The 22938-nt window shown below is 43.4% G+C and overlaps 2 protein-coding genes and 1 non-coding gene across 5 annotated transcripts; all 3 read right to left on the reverse strand.

Moving 5' to 3' along the window:
* Nucleotides 1-354: 354 nt before the first annotated feature.
* Nucleotides 355-874, reverse strand: LOC131752766 (epididymal secretory protein E3-beta). Its single transcript, XM_059057458.2, is given in 2 exon segments — nt 355-748; nt 751-874. Coding segments are annotated over 2 exon segments (438 nt in total). The 3' UTR covers nt 355-434.
* A 5994-nt stretch (nt 875-6868) lies between these two features.
* LOC131752769 (ribonuclease 4) lies at nt 6869-22926 on the reverse strand. 3 transcript variants are annotated; one of them, XM_067028864.1, is made up of 3 exons: nt 22218-22926; nt 11389-11719; nt 6869-7539 (listed from the first exon to the last, which is right to left on the reverse strand). In XM_067028864.1, exons 2-3 carry the CDS (start codon nt 11699-11701, stop codon nt 7079-7081), a joined length of 774 nt encoding a protein of 257 aa, XP_066884965.1. In that variant the 5' UTR covers nt 11702-11719; nt 22218-22926; the 3' UTR covers nt 6869-7078. The 3 variants fall into 3 exon arrangements, with proteins under 3 accessions (XP_066884965.1, XP_066884967.1, XP_058913443.1); XM_067028866.1 differs by lacking the exon at nt 22218-22926 and adding an exon at nt 17518-17640; XM_059057460.2 differs by lacking the exon at nt 11389-11719 and having other exon boundaries at nt 22218-22307.
* Nucleotides 22607-22678, reverse strand: TRNAP-UGG (transfer RNA proline (anticodon UGG)). The gene has a single exon. It is a non-coding gene; the product is annotated as a tRNA-Pro (tRNA).
* Nucleotides 22927-22938: the final 12 nt, after the last annotated feature.

A 22938-nucleotide genomic window follows, 5' to 3' on the forward strand; every position in this document is an offset into this window, starting at 1 on the left:
TTTAAACCTACATACAGCACAAATCACATTCAAGCATAAGCTATATAGCTCACAGTTATAACACCTGTGCTAATCACATAAATAAATTTCACACACATTGGAATGATAAAATTTATTTAGGGATGGGAAGATCATGCCACTTGCAAAGTTTTAAGGAGAGCCAATATCAGGAAAATTCCTGGGTTAGTCAAAAAGAGATTCCATATGAGCTGAATCTTTTCAAAAATGTAGAAGTAAATCAGGTAAATAAGGACAGAAGGGTATTCCAGGCAGAGAAACAACATAGGCAAAGTCACGATAGTAAGAAACCACGTGAAACATAACTCTCAGTAGTTGGAAAACATTGGCAAATAAATGCAAGGGCTCTTGATGCAGGGAGGGGCCACCACTTGGGAAGCACTGAACGCTAAAACCTGTGGGTGTGGGTCAACTTTCTAGCTGCTGATATCCTCAAACAACTGCATGTCCTCTATGCCATCAACAAACCCGTTCATGCCACAATGGAATTCAATGTAGCTGTAGCTCTTGTAATCTTTGCAGTTGTTTTTGCTATTCTCCCGGTAGCACTTGAGTGTTTTGAAGGGATATGGGGCCCATATATATACATTTCTGTAGTGATCTCTCCAGTTCCTGATGCATATATGCTCAATTTTGTGCCATACGGTATAGACGAAAATGTGATAGTTCTTGTCTTTTGAAACACCTCTTTCCCTCATCAGATCACTGAATTTGTACTTGCTGAATTCCCACTTTGGCTAGGGTGGTGCTGTTTCATGAATTCCCTCCAGGAAATGTTCTGGCTGTGTACAAGGAGCCCACATAGAGGGAACAACAGGGCCAAGAGAGGGCCTAGGACCTTTAGCGAGGATGCCATCTCAGTCACCAGGGCCACCTGTGGGTGTACAGGGAAGAGAGAGGAAACACTGCTGAGCTCTAAAATTCCTTTCTCTGCCAACGTAGGCCCTTCAAACAAATTTTATCATTTGGTTCCCAGGCTAGAAGGTGATAACTCTCATTAGATAATAAAGTTTATAATAACTGAAAATATGCTACAGCCTGAGTGAGATAAGCACAAAGTTGTAAAAAACTGATGAAGTTTATTTTGAGAATTCCAAGTACCTCCTGTCTGCCCTCTCTTCCACCTGAACTGAGGAACCAATCACCCTCTAGCTAGCTGTTTTGCAGTCCAGATCAATTCTTTTTTTTTTTTTTTTTAATATTTATTTATTTATTTTGGCTGCGCTGGGTCTTAGTTGCTGCATGTGGGATCTTTTAGTTGCAGCATGTGGACTTCTTAGTTGCAGCATGCATGTGGGATATAGTTCACCGACCAGGGATCAAACCCGAGCCCCCTGCATTGGGAACTCGGAGTCCTACCCACTGGACCACCAGGGAGTCCCCAAATCAATTCTCAAAAGAGAATGTGTCCTAAAGAAAATGGTATTTTAAGCTCTATGTCTGTGAGGTGGAAAGTGTTGTTGCCTTTTAAGGGGATACAGAAGATGAATATAGACTTGGGAGATATTTTTGAAGCAGGAAGGCTTTGGTTCCTTGAAATCTGAGGCTGCAACTACGCTGACTCTGCAAGATGGTGCTTACCAGGATCTTGACTTCTTTATAACACTTCCCCAAAGCCTGTGTGAAACATGTTATCACTTGTGACTACCCACATCCCTTCTCAGAGGCCATTTCCCTAATTATCATCATTATAAATGATCTTGATTTATTGTTAAGAATGTCATCATAAAGGAACTCCAGTTTTGAAATATTGTTCTAATCAATCAAGTACCAAAATTGAAACTGCCCTCACAAGAACTACTCTGGTCAAAATTAGAGCAGAGAGTTGCTTGAAAAAGCCTTCCCTTTAAACTAGCTCTCTGTCGTCATTTACCATGAGGGATATACCTGGCCCTGTGGAATCTCTAACCTGATTCTCAACTCTCTGAGTGTGATGTCCTCAGATGGGCTTTATAATAACTCCCTCACAAACCTGTAAGAGGCTAATGAGATATGTGTACTGAGAGCATATCTGAGAATGTCAAGTACTCCATCAAACAGAGCACAAGGGGTAGGCAAGTTCTCATTTGTGGCACCCTACCCCTGGCTCAAAAGGCCTAAATAGGATGAAGAGAAGACCATGATTCAAGCTGCTTCAATGTACAGTTGGTCCTCTGTATCTATTTGTTCTGCACCCAGGAATTCAACCAACCATGTCATGGATTAAAAATAGTACCCCCCCCCAAAATCCAGAAAGTTCTAAAAAGTAAAACTTGAATTTGCTGTGTGCTGGCAACTATTTACATAGTATTTACATTGAATTTACAGCTATTTACATAAAATTTACATTGTATTAGGTATTATAAGTAATGTAGAGATGATTAAAGTATATAGGAGCATGCGTGTATGTTAGATGCAAATACTATGTACGCCATTTTATATAAGGGACTTGAGCAAGCTTGGATTTTGGTATCCTGGGCATGGGGGGGTCCTGGACCATTGCCTCCCATGGATACCAAGGGACAATGGTATTATGCTCAGGAAGATTTGGGAGGAAGCGGAGAGGAAGTGGGGAGGGGTGGAAGAGTGGAGAGAGAATTAATGATGAATCGAATCCAGGTCTTTGGTTCTTACAAGTTGGGTCACTGTCTATTCTTAATTCCACCATCTAGAAGTCCAATCAAGCCCCTTCCAGTGTTCCTGGGCCTTTCCCTCAAAGCATCCTCAGCACCAACCCTTCTAAACGTAACTTACCCTATTTAGATCCAACACTCCTGTCACTGGTTGTAGTGGGGATCAGTTTATGGATCTGAAGAGCAGAGAGTCTGTGTCTTTCCCCTTTTCTTAGAGCCAAGAACTCTGCAGCAGTGAAGGAAGGAAGGAACAGCAGTGGGGGGTACAGTGTTCCAACTGATTGGCAGGGGTGGTGGGGAGGGACAGCCTCACTAAGAGAACCAGCTCCTATAGCTTCTCATCTAGAATACTTGGGTTCACTGTGAGAATAGCCTGGAGCAAAGGTGTCAAACACCAAAGACTGGCTTGTGGGCATAAAGGAATTGCAAGGCCTTGGGTAACACCAGAGAGGGGTTATCTAGAGTTATCAGGAGACAACCAGAGACCTGGCTCCTGAACTCATTTCCCAACAAACTTCTAGGGGAAATTCCCTGGATGGCTATGTTCCATGGGAACTTCAGTGAGGAAAACCACATCTGGAGTTGTAAACTGTGGAACTTTCATTGAGAGGTGAAAAGTATCTAGTCAAAGGCACGATTTGCGGATAAAGTGAGATCCTTGAATGTGTTTTCTATCAACATAGTTCTTCAAAGGGCTGTTCCTAGCTAAGCCTCCTTGGTTGAATTTCTCACTGGGCCACCTTGTTATCAGAATGCCATAAAGGGTAGCTGAATATGCCACCCCAAAATATGCCTCTGAGGGGAGCAACATTTGCCTCCCCAAAATGTGTCACTTTGGCATGTGGATTATTTTGAGCTGAAAACAATCATGGCATACAAGACCCAGGAAGAACCATTGACCTCCCCTCTAACTACCTAAAAGAATTATGGACAAAGACTATCACCTGCCATTTCAGTAAAAAAAGGATATTGAAGCCATCAAGCCAGCAACCATTGCAGCCACCCGCAAGGGTGCCCCCTGAGGGGAACTCAGGATGGAGATAAACAGGATACTGGCCTTAGATAGTCAAGATGCATCTCAAAGGAAAGATTTCAATGAGCCCAGACTCTTGCATCTTCTTATACATAGAAAAGTGCTAAATTCATTAAACTTAAGATGCCTGGTTTTTCTTTAATTAACAGTAATCTTTTGATGTTCCAACTACCTACCTGTTGTTCTTTTTTTTTGAAAAACTCCTATATATCCTGGCTCCTCCCAACCTCTTCAAAACAGCCCCTCAAAGCTATCTGAGAGGCTGTCTCCCAAGCTTAGGTCCTCAGTAAGTCCACAAATAAAACATAATTCTCACCTTTTCGGTTGTGCAGTTTTTTCAGTCGACAGAATGTAGGTAGGGGACTTGTTCCAGGAAGATAGTTACACCATGGATAATTATAGTATAATATGAACTAGGTGTGTAGACAGGGAGGAACCTAGCAAAGTCTGTTAAAATTTCTCTCTGTCCCACTGTCTCTGCAAGGCTCAACAAATATTTGTTTACCATCATTTGCTCCTTTCAACTTGTGAATTGCCTTCCTTCCCGTAATACTATCCTCTTTTGTCTTTAGCTGAAAATGGTATTTGAGGTATCAGCTTGGGCCACGGCGGGGAGTTTTAGTCAGCTTTCTTGGGTATCTCCCAAGCATACAGGAAATATACATTTTGTTAAGCTTCTCTGTGTTTTTTGTAAAAAAAAAAATAATAAATAGAAATCTCAATTAGAGTCAGGAGACCAGAAGGGGAACTCTCATGAGGATAGCAGAGGCAACAGGAAGAAGAAAGATTTCCTCTTCTTTCCTGGCTCAGACATTAAGAGACTATCACAACTCAGCCAACAAAAAGCCATGCTCTTTGTTTACTATAGCTCTCCCAACTTCCCTTTCCCCTCTATAAAATTCTCCTCTCCATTTTTGCTGGAGACTTGCATGTGGCTCACCGTGGTTGTAGACCTCAAATTGCAATTCTTTGCTGATCCCAGATAAACCTATTTTTTGCTGGAGAAATAACTGGCAGTCTGTTTGTTTTAGGTCAACATTTTTTCTTGTTAATCTCTTATTACAGGGGGATCTCAGCCAGGTCTCAGAACCTAGAATGATAGAGGGAAAATTCTTTTTCCTGTCCTATAGTCAGAATGTTTAGTTTATATCCAGAACTTGTCTTCAAAGCATGTTAGTAGCAATGCCATCCTGTTTCTTCTCTTTGAATGGGAAAGATGTCATCAGGATTAAATGCGGACGTGTTGGTATTTACAGAAACTCTGGTGCACTTTAAACCCTAGCTCATGTCAAGTATTCCTTGAAATAACGGGGAATCATGTGTAATAGTCTAGACGGGGATTTTCTCAGAGGACACTTTAAATCCAACTACTCTAGTTCTTTGGGTGAGGGGGTGGTAAAAAGGCAGGCATTCTGGGCACCTGGGTATGGAGGACTTGAGAGATGACTCTAAGAAAAGATAAGATGGCCATCATGTGCCCATACATCTTGAGCCCTTCCCAGCAACTTAGTGTTATCTACTGAAGACCTAAATCAAGTAGTGACTCAAGGAATGTAGAGGCAGGAGGGAGACACTCCTAGGGCTCATGTGTGAAGTGGCAAGCTAAGAAAGAGATCCATTTTATGTCTGCTAATAACTCTTTTTCTGGGAAAAATCCCCAGTTTAAATTCTTCTAGGAACTTAAGTAAGGGGCAGTAGTTTCTATTGAGTTAACAGGGCCTCCACTGCCATCAGCTCAAAATAATCCACATGCCAAAGGAACACATCTTGGGGAGGCCTCTTTTGAACCCCTAAGTTTTTTAACAAGTGGCAATACAGTACTGTATACTGAAAATGTGCTAACAGGGTAAATCCTATGGATTCTCATCATACACACACACACACATAAGGGTAACCATGTGAAATGACAGATATGTTTGTTAGCGTGATTATAGTGATTATCTCAGAATGTATATGTATACCAAATGAAGTTGTACATCTTAAATATAAATAATATATGTCTGCTATAATTCAAATGCTTTCAGTTCAGTCCCTTCTCTCTCTCTCTCTCTCTCTCTCTCTCTCTCTCTCTCTCTCACACACACACACACACACACACACACACACACACACACACACACACTTTCCTTCTTTAGCAGTTAATGTCTTTATACATCTCTGTCCCCCAATTTGCTCCTAAATATTTAAAGGGAGAAGGAAGGGGTATGAGAATTGTCTTGAGAGGAATCATTCTCTCTGGAGCAAATGAGACAAAGTTTTTTGTGTCATGGTCATTGATCTGATGAGCTTTAGTCTTGAGCCAGAGTTTATGAGGATATTAAAGTGTGTGCATGTTTATAAACTAGAGAAGAATTAAAAGAGGATAGGAGGGGGAAAAAAATCTCACACACAAGACCATAGTCTTCTCAAATACCTGGAATTGAAGGTATCTTATTTCCTTTATATTATAAGGAAGACTTGAAAAATCTTTCAGTCAGGAAGAGTCTTAATGATCGAGTACATTTTAATACTCTGACTTACTAGGGTGATTCAAAAGTTTGGGAATAGGAAAAGAAAATCCCTTCTATCATTTCTTGATCTTATTAGATCCAAACACAGCAAGGTTGCCACGTTATACAGATAGAGCTCTCATGTTGCCAGTGTTTATTTCCAAATTTTTTTTTTTTTTGCTGTACGCGGGGCTGTCACTGTTGTGGCCTCTCCCGTTGCGGAGCACAGGCTCCGGACGCGCGGGCTCAGCGGCCACGGCTCACGGGCCCAGCCGCTCCACGGCATGTGGGATCCTCCCAGACCGGGGCACGAACCCGTGTCCCCTGCATCGGCAGGCGGATTCTCAACCACTGCGCCACCAGGGAAGCCCTATTTCCAAATTTTTAATGCTTTCCCCAACACAGAAACCAGATATTTTCAAAACATTCATTGTGATGAAGTGGAAAAAGCCCTGGATTAGTAACCATGTAAACTAGACTTTTGTCTCAGCTTTTCTACTAACCTTTTGGTCTTAGCAAATCTCTTAACTTTGGGCTTTTGTATATTGCAACACTAGCAGCAGCATCCCAAGGGTGCTATGGTATTAGAATGAGATAACTTAGATGAAAGCACCTTGAAATTCTTGAAGTGCTAAGTAATGACTAAGTTCCAGAGGATAAGATTAGAGAGAGCAACGCTGACCAATATCATAGAAGGAAGCTTATAACAGAAAAGCTCAGACTCATTATAAGTTTATGTCTCATCTTTCTCTTTCATGCAATGTAATTAACAGAATTGGTTATATAATGAACAAAAAAAAAAAAAAAAAAAGGAAAGAAAGAAGCAGTGGAGACGGAGCCTGGGACAACTCAAATGCATTACTCATTGTTATTTAAGGAGTAAATTAAAGGCCAGTAGCTGGGCCATAACCCCTGCTGGGTGGCATCTATTGATCAAAGTGCACAGGCACTGCTGGATTACCTCCACAGGCAATGACAACACGTCTGGTGCTGGCCCTGGCCCGGTATCTGCAGTAGGGAGCACTGGAACTTCCTGTCTCCCTACAGTCTGTGACCTTCACTACACCCGCATGGCAGTTCATCTGGCCATTCTTGCACAGAGTATTGGCGGTTCTGCAGATACTATTAATTCTCCAATTGGCTTCATGAATGAAAGTGTTGAAGGGCTTGCACTGAGGTGAAGTCATCCTCCGCCTTTGCATCATCAAGTTGCAGTAGCGATGATCGCCTCCTGTCACACGAGGGTCCACGTGTTGCTGCAGGAATCGTTGGTACATGAAATTCTGGCCATAGGAGGGCTGTGCCAGCCCCAGCCCCAGCAGGGTCAGCAGCAAGAGCAGAAGTAATGCATGGGTCCTCTGGAGAGCCATCACTACCTTGGAGATGCCTAGAGAGAAACCAAGGGGCAGGCAAAATCATCCCTGATTCAACAGGAAGTGAGCAACCCAAAGCAGCAAGGACAATTTTTGGAGCATCAGACAGATCCATTTTCTACACATGCAGTCCAAGGGTTAGCCCCAGCTGATCTCCTAGTTTGATATATATGGTTACTACTGTCTTTTGTTTCAAAGAGGCTGCTTCATGATGGTGGATCACACTGTGTGAGTGATTAAACAGCTGACGAGGGACCTGCACTTTATTCCACCTACAGCCTATCCTTAACAATAATGATTAGGATCAGACATAACTATCATTCTTTTAAATGCCAGCTTCTAAGTTCACAACCACCTTTCGCCTGTGCACAGAAAGATACAAAGCTCTATGTCATATTCTTGTGTCTGCTGCCGCAGATATGCAATATGGAGTTGGGAAGTGAGGGAAGTGAAGGAGTTGTGGGAAGCAGGATGGCAGGAAGAAATGATGTTCGATTTACCCCTCAACCCCAGGACCACTGGATACAACTTCTGAAGATACACTTGGCACTTGGGTAAGAGCTTCATCACAACAATGTACTTTGGGTTGCTTTTCCCAAATCCAATTTTGCACAGTTCTGTCTACTTTCTCTCATCCTGCTTCTTTGTGACCAACAACATGGTTTAGCAAGATGACTAGCTACAGAGTAGATTAAACTATTCATATAAGAGCAAACCCATGACCTCAGCCACAGTTACCAACTGATTTAACAAGACATGGAAAAATATTATGAACAGAAGTCCAATGTAGACATCAATGGGTACATCTCAAGGTTCTACCTACAACAGAAAATGAAATGATCACCAAATCCTCCCGACACATACTTTTTGTTTAGAGCTTGCCCCAAAAGCTTTCTCCACCGCACACGTCAAATCTCAGTAAGAACTTCTTTTGATACTGTGATCCCAAAGACCTAGTTCTGCCACACTAACTGTGTGACCTTGGGGAAATTACTTAACCTCTCTCAGTATATTTCCTCACAAGTAGAATAAGCATACTAATAATACCTACTTCTTAGGAATGTTGTGAAGAATAAATGATAAAATCAATGTAAAGTGCTTATCACAATGCCTAGCCTATGGTTAAGTGTTCAGTAAATGTCAGCAATGGCCACTTTTACAATTTCCATTTTTCTTGGTTTCCTTTGTTCCCTCAATCTGATATAATAACAACTAAACTGAACTGCACATATTATTGACACCCTCCCTCTTATTTTTTTTTTTTTTTTTTTTTTTTTTGTGGTACGCGGGCCTCTCACTGTTGTGGCCTCTCCTGTTGGGGAGCACAGGCTCCGGACGTGCAGGCTCAGCGGCCATGGCTCACGGGCCTAGCCGCTCCGGGTCCCGAACCCGTGTCCCCTGCATCGGCAGGCGGACTCTCAACCACTGTGCCACCAGGGAAGCCCTAGAAGGCTGTTTTTAAGCCAAAATATCTCAGCTACTAGAATTTATACTATGTCCCTAGACATATGTCTCCAAAGTGCATGGAATTTTCTTTCTTTCATGTCATCATTCTTAAAGGACTTGACATTTGGGGGTTCTTCTTCTCTTTTCCTTGCAAAGTCAGCAAAACATAGTGGATTAGGATTTCAATTCTTCAAATGATTGACCTGAGATAAAATGACTTGCCTGTGACTCAACATTTCATTCTAAACAAACTTTGGTTGTGAGAGAAGAAGAGATCAAGAGCAAAAACTACTAGGGTTGGCTACTCAGCTGCTAGCTCCATCAGCAGGTCAGGAAGAACCCTATCCATTGCCACATGATTTCCTGGGAAAGTGTCATTTGTCCTAACACCAGGGCAGAGTATGCAATAATAATGCTCTAAGTAGATGTTTGGAGATGTGAGTTTTCACAACTATGATGTGATCCATGTAATAATGGTCCATGCCTTTGACTTTCCCCATCAAGACCGTGAGTGGGCAAGAGTCTGTTAGGAAGCCCCTTTGCCAATATTAGGGAGATAGTCCTGGTTGGAGAACCAGAAAAAAAAATCCAAATAGTCTACCAAACACTGGAAATTTCTCGCTTCCTAAGGGTTTTTTGATTTTATACTAAGGTAAATTTTCTTTCTTTCTTTTTTTTTTTTAACACTATACATTTCCAGAACTTTTTTTTTTTTCCTGTGTTGAGTCTTCGTTGCTGCACGCGGGCTTTCTCTAGTTGCGGTGAGTGGGGGGCTACTCTTCGTTGTGGTGTGTGGGCTTCTCATTGCAGTGGCTTCTCTTGTTACAGAGCACGGGCTCTAGGTGCACAGGCTTCAGTAGTTGCAGCACACAGGCTCAGTAGTTGCACCTCATGGGCTCTAGAGTTCAGGCTCAGTGGTTGTGGCACACGGGCTTCATTGCTCCGAGGAATGCGGGATCTTCCCACACCAGGGATTGAATCTGTGTCCCCTGAATTGGAGACACAGTCTTAACCACTGCGCCACCAGGGAAGTCCCAAGACAAATTTTCTAATAAAAGAGGTTTGGAAAACCCTTCTCCCTACTTCAGAAAGAAATGACAATGTTTTCCATTTTGAAATAGATGAATTCAAGGCAGTTATATTCATGCGTTGAGTTATATTCATAACCTACTTTTTCATCCTTTCCTCCATAAATTGAGTACTTTCAGTGAGGGTGGGCTCTCTGTGGCACCAGGACACTGACCTATAACCCAGGTATTGAGGAACCAGGACTTTTGGTCCATTTCAGGGCATGTAGGCAGCAGGAGAGGCCACCATAGGGAATACTATGACCACTATAGTCATTCATAAGAAGGCAAAACTAGTGATGCATAACTGTAATTTATTAACTACTGTCTAAATAAAATATCCAGGCATCTGTTGATGAGATTAGGTAACAGGAAGTTAACCACTGAACCCGTGGATTAATTAGCATATTTTACAGAGACTGTTAACCTAAGTTTGTATTTACTTGAAAACGTATCAAGTTGAAGAAGAATAAAGGATAAGCTTGGAATCTTTCTATGACCTCCCCAAGACCTCAGAGTTGCCAGACGTCAGTTGATAAAGTAAAAGATTAAAGAGAAAATAATGTAGTAATCAATTTTTTGATCTTTATATAAAATAAACATGAGAATATCCTGGCAGTGTTCCATCCAAAGCAATATCAAATTACTTCCTGCTTAAGGTAAGAGTGGCTACCCTGAATGGATTTTGGTATTCATGCAGGATTACAAATGTGTGTGTGTGTGTTAAAGAGAGAGAGAATGTAATTAATCTGTTGGTATTTAGTCCTAAACTCTTCTTCCTAAGGCTTAACATTTGTAAAAGTAATACTGGCTTATTAAAGTTGACAGCAAAACAATTTGCTTCTCCTACAAGTTCTGCTTAGTGGCCTTGAGCCCTGGAATTTTCCCAGCAATCTCTGTAAGATGAATTTAACATCCTTACCTTCACAGAAAGGTAAAGTCCACTTCCTTAATGCCTGATAAGGAAAAAGGCATTTCTATCCCATCCCATCCCCTCTCAGGGGACAGCTGAATAGAGAAAATGGGGAAGGATCAATAGACCAAAAATCAGTGAGAAGACTGATTCTTACGGATTTCAGAGACGTTTTTATGTATTTAAGCATATTGCAAAACAGAAAACAAAAGATCAGCAGCTCATTTTCTGGATTCCTAGCAATGAATGTTGCTACAGTATGAGGGGGAAATGCAAGGAAAGAAGAGCAGAGCCAGCTCTAGGCTACTGCCTTGGAGGGATAAAGGACTCCTCAAAGTGGGTGGGCCAGCCATTTTCACAGCCAATAACAATGACTCTGTACGCTTTTGTGGCTCTGTACCGGCATGGAGGCCGGAGGGACCCTCCTCTATGCTTACAAATGGTGATCTGGAAGGGAGACTTGCTTATTCTGAGACTGTTGTTGTAAGGTTTTCCATTCTTATCGTCACAGATGGCCTTGATGTCATCACTGTTGCCATGAATAAAGGTGTTGATTTCTTTGCAGGGATGGGTCAGCTTTCGTTTCTCCATCGTTCTTTCACAGTATCTGTCATCCCGGCCCTGTGGTGTGGGATCATAGTGCTGGAACAGGAAGTGTCTGTATCTGTAGTCACCCTGAGCCAGGGTCAGTGGGGTCAGACCCAGACCCAGCATGAAGACGAAAAACAGGGGGCTTAGGACCATCACCATCTCTTCCAACAAAGACTCCTGACAAGAGCAAAAGGAGATGCGGTAAGGGCAGAATAGCATTGCCAAATTAAGCTAAAAGGACAGGGACCTTTCCCTCGGACAGGACGTCATGAATCAGGTATCCTCCATCACCTAAGCATATCTTTTTCTTTTCCTTTCCTCATTAGTCTCATATGTCTTGTCCATCGATTCTTTTGGAAAGTCTATTTAAAAGTTTCCTGGACACACCTTCCAGCCCCAACCTCTCTTTCCTATCCCTGAAAAATTTACGTTTCTATCAGTTGTAGCATTACAAAATCCATTCACACTCTTTTTTTTTCAGCAGCCATGGCTCACGGGCCCAGCTGCTCCGCGGCATGTGGGATCTTCCCGGACCGGGGCACGAACCTGTATCCCCTGCATTGGCAGGTGGACTCTCAACCATTGAGCCACCAGGGAAGCCCCATTCACACTCTTTAATTCATATTAACTAATTCAATAACAAACACTACATAAGCCCCTACTGGGTACCAGTCACCATGCTAGGTCCTAGAACACAAAGACCATTAAGACACACCAAGTCTTGGACTCCCCAGGTGGCGCAGTGGTTAAGAATCCACCTGCCAAAACAGGGAACACAGGTTAGATCCCACATGCCATGGAGCAACTAAGCCCGTGCGCCACAACTACTGGGCCTGTGCTCTAGAGCCCCTGAGCCACAACTATGGAGTCCATGTGACACAACTACTGAAGCCTGTGAGCCACAACTACTGAGCCCACGTGCCACAACTACTGAAGCCCCTGTGCCTACAGCCCATGCTCCACAACAAGAGAAGCCACCGCCATGAGAAGCCCGTGTACCACAATGAAGAGTAGCCTCCACTCGCCGCAACTAGAGAAAAGCCTATGCGCAGCAACAAAGACCCAACGCAGCCAAAAATAAATAAATAAATAAATTTATTTATTTATTTAAAAAATAATAAATGGTATAGTGTCATGGATATTAAATTAATTATTAATTTTTATATTGTGTGTAAGTCAATAAACATATTTTCATATTAAATATTTTTGTAGCCCTTAAAGAGGCCACAGGTTGTAGCACTGAGACTGTAGTGATGCTAACCAGCCCTGGGAATACAACTGTGACTCTAGAAAGACAAGAGGAGTTGGGGCTCTGCTGGTTACATGTGAAGGCATGTGACAGGGTGAGCGAAATGACCTCTCTCTTCCTTTTTTTTTTTTAGTGAAGCAAGTAAAGTGTTTATTAGGAGGAAAAAGAGTATAGTACATGTTGATAGACACACAGAAGGGCTCAGAGAGAGAGAGAGAGTCATGCCCTTGTGGTAGTCTGAATCACTTTTATGGGGCATTTCTCTACCTTGTCTGTTTTATCATGACTGTAGACAAATTTGGTATACTGCCAAAGAATTACCAAATTATACACTAAGAAACTCTTTGGTCATTCCTCAATTCTGAAATAAAGAAATAGTCACTGAAAAGGTTTCCATTAAGCACATAAGAGTATGATCTGTAATAGCAAAAGTGTTTTCTTGGGAGGTTAGCAAGAAAGTGGTACATGATTGGAAGAGTCACACCTAAAAGAATAACAAGTAGTCCTACATGTCGCTGCTCCAACACAGCTGCTGGGCTGCCATGCTCCCCATGAGCCAAGCTCTTTACATTTACATTGTGCTTTTCAGTCTCCTGGGTGTGTTTTCTCTTTCTAGTTTTTTGGAAGACAAAGTTTTCTGGAATTGTAATCAGTTAAGTCTCTTGCTCTGCGATGGACATATATTGCCTTCTAATGTCACAGGCAATTGTAGAATGGCAGGCTGTCAAGGTTGGAAGGGTCCTTAAAGGTCACACAGGGAGCAGAGGCCAGAATACCAGAGTCCAAAAATCTGGAAGTAGAACCTGAGCTGGTAGTACCCAAAAGAGTCATTAGGTGGCAGTGGTGGATAGGAATGCTGTCGCCCACGCTGTAGAGAAAACAGTGGGTCCTTGTAGGAGGTGCCAGTATTGTACAGCGGATATTGCTGTTCACCGAAGGGGGTGTCAGCTGGCAGGCCTGTCTACAGTTTCTGTCCAAACACTCCATGCTTTAGATATTAAGCGCAAGGACAGCTCACCAGTGTCAAAGCAAAAGTCACAAAGCTCGGGATATGCCCACAAGGATATCACAAAATAAAGATTTACCTCTTGTCAGGTTTCATGGGTGCCATTCCCAAACCATTATTCATGGGATCTTGAGCAAACAATTACCTGTTTACTTCTCAGTGTTTCCTACTGGTGCATAATCTACAGGAGGGCAGGGCTCATATTATTCACCTTGTATCATACTGCCTGCCTCACAGTAGACCCTCAATAATGATTTTTTTAAATGACTGACTTCATTTTCTTCTCCAGGCCTAAATTTTTTCATCTATAAAATGAGAGTTGCTAGCTCTAAAAGTTTGAAATTCCCTGGTTCTCATTAAGCATAAGAGAGCCTTTCTAGTTTCACTAGCAAAAGTCCAGTGACCATGGAATTGTAAAGATAAGTTTGTATCGGTTTAGTTGGTGGCACAAGGCACCAGCTGGAAGAAAGAGATGATAGGATGGTCTGCAGCCCAATCTTACTGGTATGCATCATCCCTGAAGGCTCGGTGTGTAAATCTAGTCCATACCACTTCTAGTTAAGGCACCGGCCTGACCCTACTTCAGGGCTTGTCACCCTAAAAAGCCACTTGTTTGTTGGGAGGTTGAAGGTCCTCATGTCCCAATCTGCGGAGGTAAAGGAATATTTTTGTTTCTGACTTACAAACAAAATTTGCACATTCGTTCTTTTTTTAAAAAATTTTATTCATTTAATTTATTTATTTGGTTGCGCCGGGTCTTAGTTGTGGCAGGTAGGCTCCTTAGCTGTGGCATGAGAACTCGTAGTTGCATCATACACATAGGATCTAGTTCCCTGACCAAGGATCGAACCCCAGCCTCCTGCATTGGGAGCGCAGAGTCTTAACCACTGCGCCACTAGGGAAGTCCCTGCACATTTGTTCTATAACAACTCAGCAAAAGTTTGCTCAGGCTTATTGTAATCTTGACTCCCTGAGACATCCAGAAACCAAATCCCAGCAAATACACATCACTGGTGATAGTGGCCACCACTATCTAACATCTGCTCCCCCCACTCACACCTTCCACAAGCATATATGCAATTCTAAATTTCCCAAAAAGAGAGGTAAAAGGGAATTGGAAGAAAACAAATAAGAGATTATTTGTGGTGCAGAAGTGAATCTGCCTAGGCCAACGGTGCAGAGCCTTACATTTTGTCAAGGGTGGTCAGACTCATTTACACATACCCTTCTAGACCCAAGCACATAAGTGTCAGTGGAATTTGTTCCAAATGTTCTTTAGACTAACTTTATCCTCTGTCTCAAACCAATCCCTTGGTCTTTATAAAAATTAACATTCTCGGGCTTCCCTGGTGGCGCAGTGGTTGAGAATCTGCCTGCCAATGCAGGAGACACGGGTTCGTACCCTGGTCCGGGAAGATCCCACATGCCGCGGAGCAACTAAGCCCGTGAGCTATGGCCGCTGGGCCTGCGCGTCCGGAGCCTGTGCTTCGCAACGGGAGAGGCCACAACAGTGAGAGGCCCGCATACCACAAAAAAAAAAAAAAAAAAATTAACATTCTCTTCCCCTCCCAATAGGCAATATTTTGTATTCAAGGGATCCACCAAACTTTACGCACCAGGGAATTACCTTGACCTTTAATGATGAGTAACTATGGTCAGTGTACCTTCTTTTGATCTTGGGATGTGTCCTACTTTGCTTTCAAAGAGCACACAAAACTTTCTTTTTTTTGGCCGCACTGCACGGCCTGTGGGATCTTAGTTCCCTGACCAGGGATTGAACCCACGCCCTCCGCAGTGAAAGCACAGAGTCCTAACCACTGGACCACTAGGGAATTCCCCCAAAACTTTCTTAAGGAAAGGAATTATCAGGGAAGGTTATAAGAAAACAGAGCTGGGACTTCACTGGTGGTGCAGTGGCTGACTCTGTGCTCCCAGAGCAGGGGACCTAGGTTCCATCCCTGGTCAGGGAACTAGATTAGATCCCACATGCCAACTAAGTTCGAAGGCCGCAACTGAAAGATCCTACTTGCTGCAACGAAGATAGAAGATCTCATGTGCTGTAACTAAGACCCGGCACAGCCAAATAAATAAATATCGAAAAAGAAAAGAAAACAGAGATAAAAATATACTTTCTTTTCTTGTTAAGCCACATACAATGCCTATATGGTGTGTGTGGGGGGCGGTTCTGGATGCACTCCAGCAAACAGCTTTCCCTTGGGGATTTTATCACAATTTAGGAGTCTCTCCTAAACCTCCACTTGCTCCTAATCGCACTAGTTTCCCTTTATCTACATATAGGACAGCGGTCCCCAACCTTTTGGGCACCAGGGACCGGTTTTTTGTTTTGTTTTGTTTTGTTTGTTTGTTTGTTTGTTTTTGCGGTACGCGGGCCTCTCACTGTTGTGGCCTCTCCCGTTGCGGACCACAGGCTCCGGACACGCAGGCCCAGCGGCCATGACTCACGGGCCCAGCCGATTCGCGGCACGTGGGATCCTCCCGAACCCGGGCACGAACCCGCCGCTCACCGGCTGTTCTGCGGCCCCGCTCCTAACAGGCCGCAGACCGCTACCCGTCCACAGCCCAGGGGTTGGGGACCCCTGATACAGGATATCCCCCAAAGAAATCTGTTTTCATTTTAAACTTTGGAATCTAATTCATTTTCTTCTTAATTCTTGGGCCCAGAGGCTTTAAAAGGGGGGAAATAGTTTCACTGAAATGAATGGACAGCTAAAAATAGTATAGAAACAAACAAGTAAATAAATCAAACAACGGATTACCCAGATGGAAGAATCTTACAAAAACCTGGAAGTTTCCCTCCAACTGAAGAGAGTTTCCAGCTGTTTGTTCCTGGAGATGGGTTCCAGCTGTGTGAACCTGGAGGCCCCTCTTGGTTCTGATTATATAGTGATCAGATGAACAGGGTGGGAGACTAGATCTAAAAATCCCCAATTCTGCAGAGACAGGCAAACCAAGGACACTGCTCTTGGACAAACAATGGGAGTCATTCACCTCTTCCCTGGGCATGACAGAGCCAACTATTAATCCACCTGAATAGATTAAAGATTTGTTCCAGAGGCAAAGTTTGATAACATGGCCTCTTGTCCCAAAGTTGCTTTTCCTGACATCGTGGTTCTTACTTTTGCCCAGGACAGGACCGAGGTTTCATTGCTCCCATGCAATGATCTGGATCCAGAAGATGTCGTTTCTTGGGCCAGCTCTAAGAACTGCCTCAGAAGAAGCCTGCAGAGTGAGATGGGATCTCTCAGCAGGATGCTGCTCCACTGTGCTTTCTGTTTACCCCCATAATTTGGTTTCATGCAAGGATGCTAAGTAGGTTTCACAGAACCAGGAAAGCAGTTCCAGAGAAGGTTATGTGACAGCTGTTAGCACCCTGCCTTTGACCTCAACCTCCCAGCTACTCACCCTTAATAACCCTCAGAAATATCCTGATCATATGTCCTGGGCTTCTCTCTCCTTTCTTCTTTACCTGTCCACAAATGACTAACTGTGAGCACTCAATCTTCTGTTCCTTGTAACACAGTTGTAAAATTGATTATCTCCACCATCAATGCAACACTGACATTGCATCCACTCACAAAGTGCATTCGTTGCCTGCATAGAAAGTGGACTGAAGGTCACCAGGATCACTTATAGATCCTATGGTTTCAAATATCAGGTAGCAGCAGGAGGCCAACTATTTCACAAACCCTCAGCACCCACCTTCACTGATGTCGGATCTAGGACACTGTTATCTTCTTAAAACTCCTCAACCTTCTATTGTCATCCACCCACTCCAAGTTTTCCGTCTCCCTGTATTTTAGGTGTCAACTGAAGACAGGCTGCCTACCAGTAAAACAAATGCACTTGAAATCATCATAATAATTATAATAATCAGTGTTACCTTTCACTCTATGAAGCACTCATACACATGACTACATTTAACCGTCACCAAGACTGTGAGGTGGGTATTATGTAAGCCAGTTTTTCTTATGAGGAAACTCTGAAATCAAACAGCAGGGGCCCTTGACTGAAACAACCCTTTCTTTTTCTTTTGCTAATAACTTTCTTGCCTCATCCAGCTTCTGACTATAAAAGCCTTCCATTGAAGAGCTCCCCGGAGCACCTCTTATCTCCTAGATGAGATGCTGCCCCCTTGGTGAATCGTTCAACAAAGTCAATTAGGCCTTCAAATTTACGCGGTTGAATTTTGGTTTTTAACAGAGCAAAGAGCAGTAGCTGGATGTGGGGCTCTACTGGCTCTAACGACATGCCCAAACACTCACTTTCCTTTTATGGGCAAACACACTGTTTGAGAGGGGCACCTACCGTAAATTAATCACACATCACTTTTTAAACACAAACTGAAGAATTGAATTTAAAAAAGTTATCAGCCATTACAAACCACACAGCTGGGTTTTGCTTTGTGATTCAATCTGAAGATCTTTTCCTTTTAGTAGTGAGTTCAGATTTATTAATACAAATAATATGATTTTTTTTTTTTTTTTTTGCAGTACTCAGGCCTCTCACTGTTGTGGCCTCTCCCGTTGCGGAGCACAGGCTCCGGACGCGCAGGCTCAGCGGCCATGGCTCACGGGCCCAGCCGCTCAGTGGCATGTGGGATCTTCCCAGACTGGGGCACGAACCCGTGTCCCCTGCATCAGCAGGTGGACTCTCAACCACTGCGCCACCAGGGAAGCCCAATAATATGATTTTTAAAAAAGTTATCAGGACTTCCCTGGCAGTCCAGTGGTTAAGACTCCTCTTTCCAATGCAGGGGGAGAGGGTTCCATCCCTGGTTGGAGAAATATGTGGGGATCAAGATGACTTGATCAACATAACCCCACCCTAGTCGGATAAATCGCCTAAAAGCAGAGATTAGCTACTCCACTCCAAAATCGAGCACATACAGTCCCATGGCCTGAAACACCAGTGCAAGCACCAACTCACACAAACAGATCAGCCTCTGATTTTAGAGTTATGCAGTAGTGCTGGGGGGCAGCCTCCAGCCTCTGAACACGGCCAAGTCCTTTCTCTTCCTCTGGGGTTTCACTGGACAACCTTTGGACATTTCACAATCTGTCCATAGAGCTGACAATGCCCAAAGCCAGCTGGTGAATGGTGAATGATTGCTTTCATTCTAATTGTTTTTCTTTTCACCTTTGCACAATGAGGTTATGAAACAGAATATAAGATTTTGGAAAAGATTTAAAAAGAAAGTTTTACTATTTCATTAAAATGCATCTAAGTGCTTACTCAAAATACTTATAATGAGGAACTACAGTCAACCTTCCACATCCACAGGTTCCCCATCCTCGGATTCAACCAACTATGGATCGAAAATATTTGAAAAAAAATTCTAGAAACTTCCAAAAAGCAAAATTTTTAAGTTGCTGTGCCCCAGCAACTAGTTACATAGCATTTACATTGTATTAGGTATTATAATTAACTAAAGATGATTTAAAGTATAGGGAGGATGTGCACAGATTATATACAAATACTATGCCATTTTATATAAGGGACTTGAGCATTGGATTTTGGTACCCTTGGTGAGTCCTGGAACTAATCTCCCTTGGATACTGAGGGACTACCTATAATCTATGATTAATGAATATTATATCTTTTTGTCAGTAACTTTAATAGATGTGAAGCAATTGCCGATTGAAAAAAATGCTCATATGTTCTGACAACTTGAACTTAAAGCCATCCCCCGTTTCCTGAAATGTTTTTCTCTCTCTCCTTCAAGCCAATAGCTTTCCTGCACATGGACACAGGAAGCATGGGTTCTCCTTCTAAGGCCTTAGTGCTGGTGTATTTTTCCCTTTATGCAGAGTACATATGTTTAATTCTGTCCTTTAGGCTAATTATAAAAGTAGCTGATGGAGGGAAGGGATTAATCTCTAAATTCCTTCATAACGCAAAAATTTTTTTTAGGTCTATAAGCATGAAACTTACTTAGTAACAGAAGTAATGGTTAAAAGAGGATGAAGCCCACATGGAAATAAGGGTCACACCTCTACCTCCAGGAAGTAGGGGACACTATTGATTGAGGGAGGATGGGGACAAAGTCCAGCTGACCCACCTATATTTCCAAACAAAGACAAACATTAAACATTCCATTTTCAACAAACTCTTGTTCTGTGCCCATTCGCTCTTTCCCAGGTATTTCAATGTGTTTGGAGAATAGCTGTTTACAGAGATTGTTCTTTGCTCAAATAAAGATTAAATAAAAACTAAAGAGGGGTTTCACTGACCTGCTGTGGTCCACTTTCTTGGCCATCTATTTTTTTTTTTTTTTTTTGCAGTACGCGGGCCTCTCACTGTTGTAGCCCCTCCCGTTGGGGAGCACAGGCTCCGGACGCGCAGGCTCAATGGCCATGGCCCACGGGCCCAGCCACTCCGCAGCATGTGAGATCCTCCCGGACCGGAGCACGAACCTGCGTCCCCTGCATCGGCAGGCGGACTCTCAACCACTGCGCCACCAGGGAAGACCCCTGGCCATCTACTTTAATTTATGAATCACACTGGTAAATGCTTACAACAGTAACTCAGCAAACCTCTTAGTTTTGACTGCTTATAAGCTCATATCTGCTCTTTCAGCAATAGCCAGAGCCATTCCTCTTCCTAGAATGATTTTCCCCAGCCTCTCTGCCAAACTATAGTTCTTCTCCATATTACTGGAGTACCTTCTTTCATATAAGAGTCATGTTACCAACATCCTACAGTCGGAATTAGAAGAGGGACCTCAGAGACTATCTATCAACCCCTCATTTTACAGATGAGGAACCAGGAACGAAAAAAGAACATGTATTGCCCAGTGAATATATGCAGTTCCAGGGACTAGAAGCTTCCCACTGCACCACACAGTGTTCATAGTCCACACTAGTAATTTCTAGTAAATCAAAGATAACTTTAAAGGTGCCAATGAAAAGTTGCTGTTTAAGAGAAAACTACTTTGGATATTTCCATATATTCCCAAAATGTTTTACTCCCCCATTACCTGTTAAAAAGTTGCTTGAAATAAAGTGTCTTATCCTTCTGCACTAACTAGTTAGTAGCTGTGTAGTTAAGTGGCTCTTTGAATACCTCTGGCTGCTTCTGGGAAGTTAGCCATGTGCTATTCAGATAATTATGTCACTTGGGTCTCTAGTGATTACATTTATGACCTGATTGTGAGGTTCCCAATGACACAGGAAAGGTCTTGGCTCTGTTGGGGAAGAGGACATTTTCTTCCACCCTTCTAGGTTCTTCTGGCTGGTCTAAGAATCAAATTGACATGAGACAGACTGACAGGAGACAATCAAACAGATGTTTAAAATCATGGACACATTAGAGAGACCCAGGAAAACTGAGTAACTCGCCAAAATGGCAGAAGCCCTCTCTTTAAATACCATCCTCCCCTCAAGGCAAAAAAGGATGTTGAGGGTGGGGAGAGTCAGTTTTGTTAGGGTACCAGGAAAAGCGCAGTAAACAAAAGTAGGGTTGTGATGCAAACCTAAGTCTTTGACTTCTCCAGCAGGCAAGAGTTTGCAGATATTTGGTCATCCTCTTCTTCCAGGTACAGAGAGGGAGACACTCTTACAAATGGAGATTTCCCTTATAAATGTAAATGTTTCTTATTACAAAAAGTTAACTCCTATTAGGCTTTCAGGATTTTCCCCTTGTCTGCTGTTTCTTAGGAAATAACCAGGTTAAAATAATATGCTACAGAGACATTTTGGGGTGTCAAATTCTGCTCCCCTACTGTTCACTTGAGATTTCCCCAGGCCCCAGATTTCCCCAGAATGCTGCTGAAACTGTTTTTACCATCCTGCCTAAATAAGCCCTGTGTTGTTACCATTTGATGTGCTGTCACAGAGTAAGAAAGCTGAGGATCCCAAGGTTCCACTAAGAAAGCTTAGAGAAGAGGTTGTTGGCAATGTCTCAAAGAACTTCTCAACTCTGGCTGAAGGTGGGTGAAGGGTGAGGAGTTAGTTATGGTTGCAAAAACTGGACAAGACCTGTTTCATAAATCTAGCGATCATCCTGGGTACCAAGCAAAAGAATCCTTAGTTCTGAGGAAGTGTAGGCCTCCCTGGATTTCCTTCGGGTCACCAATTCTGGGGTCCCCCTTAGAGCCTACGTTCTAGGCAACAGGCATTTCACGCTGGCATCTCCACATCTCCACTCAGCTGCGGAAAATAAGCATCGGAGTAGGAATGGAGAATCTCTAACTCTACAAGAACTGGACTTATACCTTCCTTCCCATTCCTCTGCTCCTTCAGTCTGGTGCCGCAAACGCCTCCCCACCGAGCCCCACACTTGCCTCTGCTAAGAGGCAACCCCCCCGACCCAAACGCCCCTGATGAAACTGTTAAAAAGGAGACGGGTGGAGGGGGAGATGGAAGAAGAGGATCTGGAGGAGGAGGAGTGTGTGAACCCACCTCGGCCTCAGAACAAGTCTGCAGAAACAGGTAGAACGGTGGAAAGAGAAGTGTTTGCTTCTCACCCGCTTCTTCCTCCCTGTAAGGACGATGGGGAGCCGGTGGAAACGCAAAGGAGAGGAGCGTCGGTGTGCGAGCCTTTTTGTAGTTGAGACCCCGCCCAGAGCTCAGGGGTCGTGAGGACACTGCCTGCGGAGGCTGCCACTCCCAGGCGTCCGCTGGCGAGAGTCCAAGAAGCCAGGCAGTTTGGCCCCGTACAGATAATCTTTTTGCAGAACAGTTCTCTTCTGTAGAACACTTCTCTTTTTTAGAACAGTTCGGAACGCTGGTAAGTTTGTATAGAACTGAGCTTTATTTCAGCAGTTAGAAGGAAAAAGTTTCAACCACTGGGGCTCGTCCGGGATTTGAACCCGGGACCTCTCGCACCCAAAGCGAGAATCATACCCCTAGACCAACGAGCCACGCTGAGTGATATACCTGTACCTTTTCTCTGAATCTTACTTCTCCGTCAGCAATTGGCTGCCAGGCTGCTCTGGAGTTATCTTCTGCTGCGACATTTACCTTTCGCTTTGCTTAGCTCTTCCGTCTTCAAGAAATCTCACGTCTGACTCAAGCCTAGCTAATTCTCCTCGATCCTTGTCCTGGACGCCTCCAGACGCCGGATGGGGTGAGAAGAGGCAGCTTTTCAGACGTCAGGCCACCAGTCTATGCTCCCGCAAGC

The sequence above is a fragment of the Kogia breviceps genome, chromosome 3, assembly GCF_026419965.1.
Source record: "Kogia breviceps isolate mKogBre1 chromosome 3, mKogBre1 haplotype 1, whole genome shotgun sequence".
NCBI lineage: Eukaryota > Metazoa > Chordata > Mammalia > Artiodactyla > Physeteridae > Kogia > Kogia breviceps.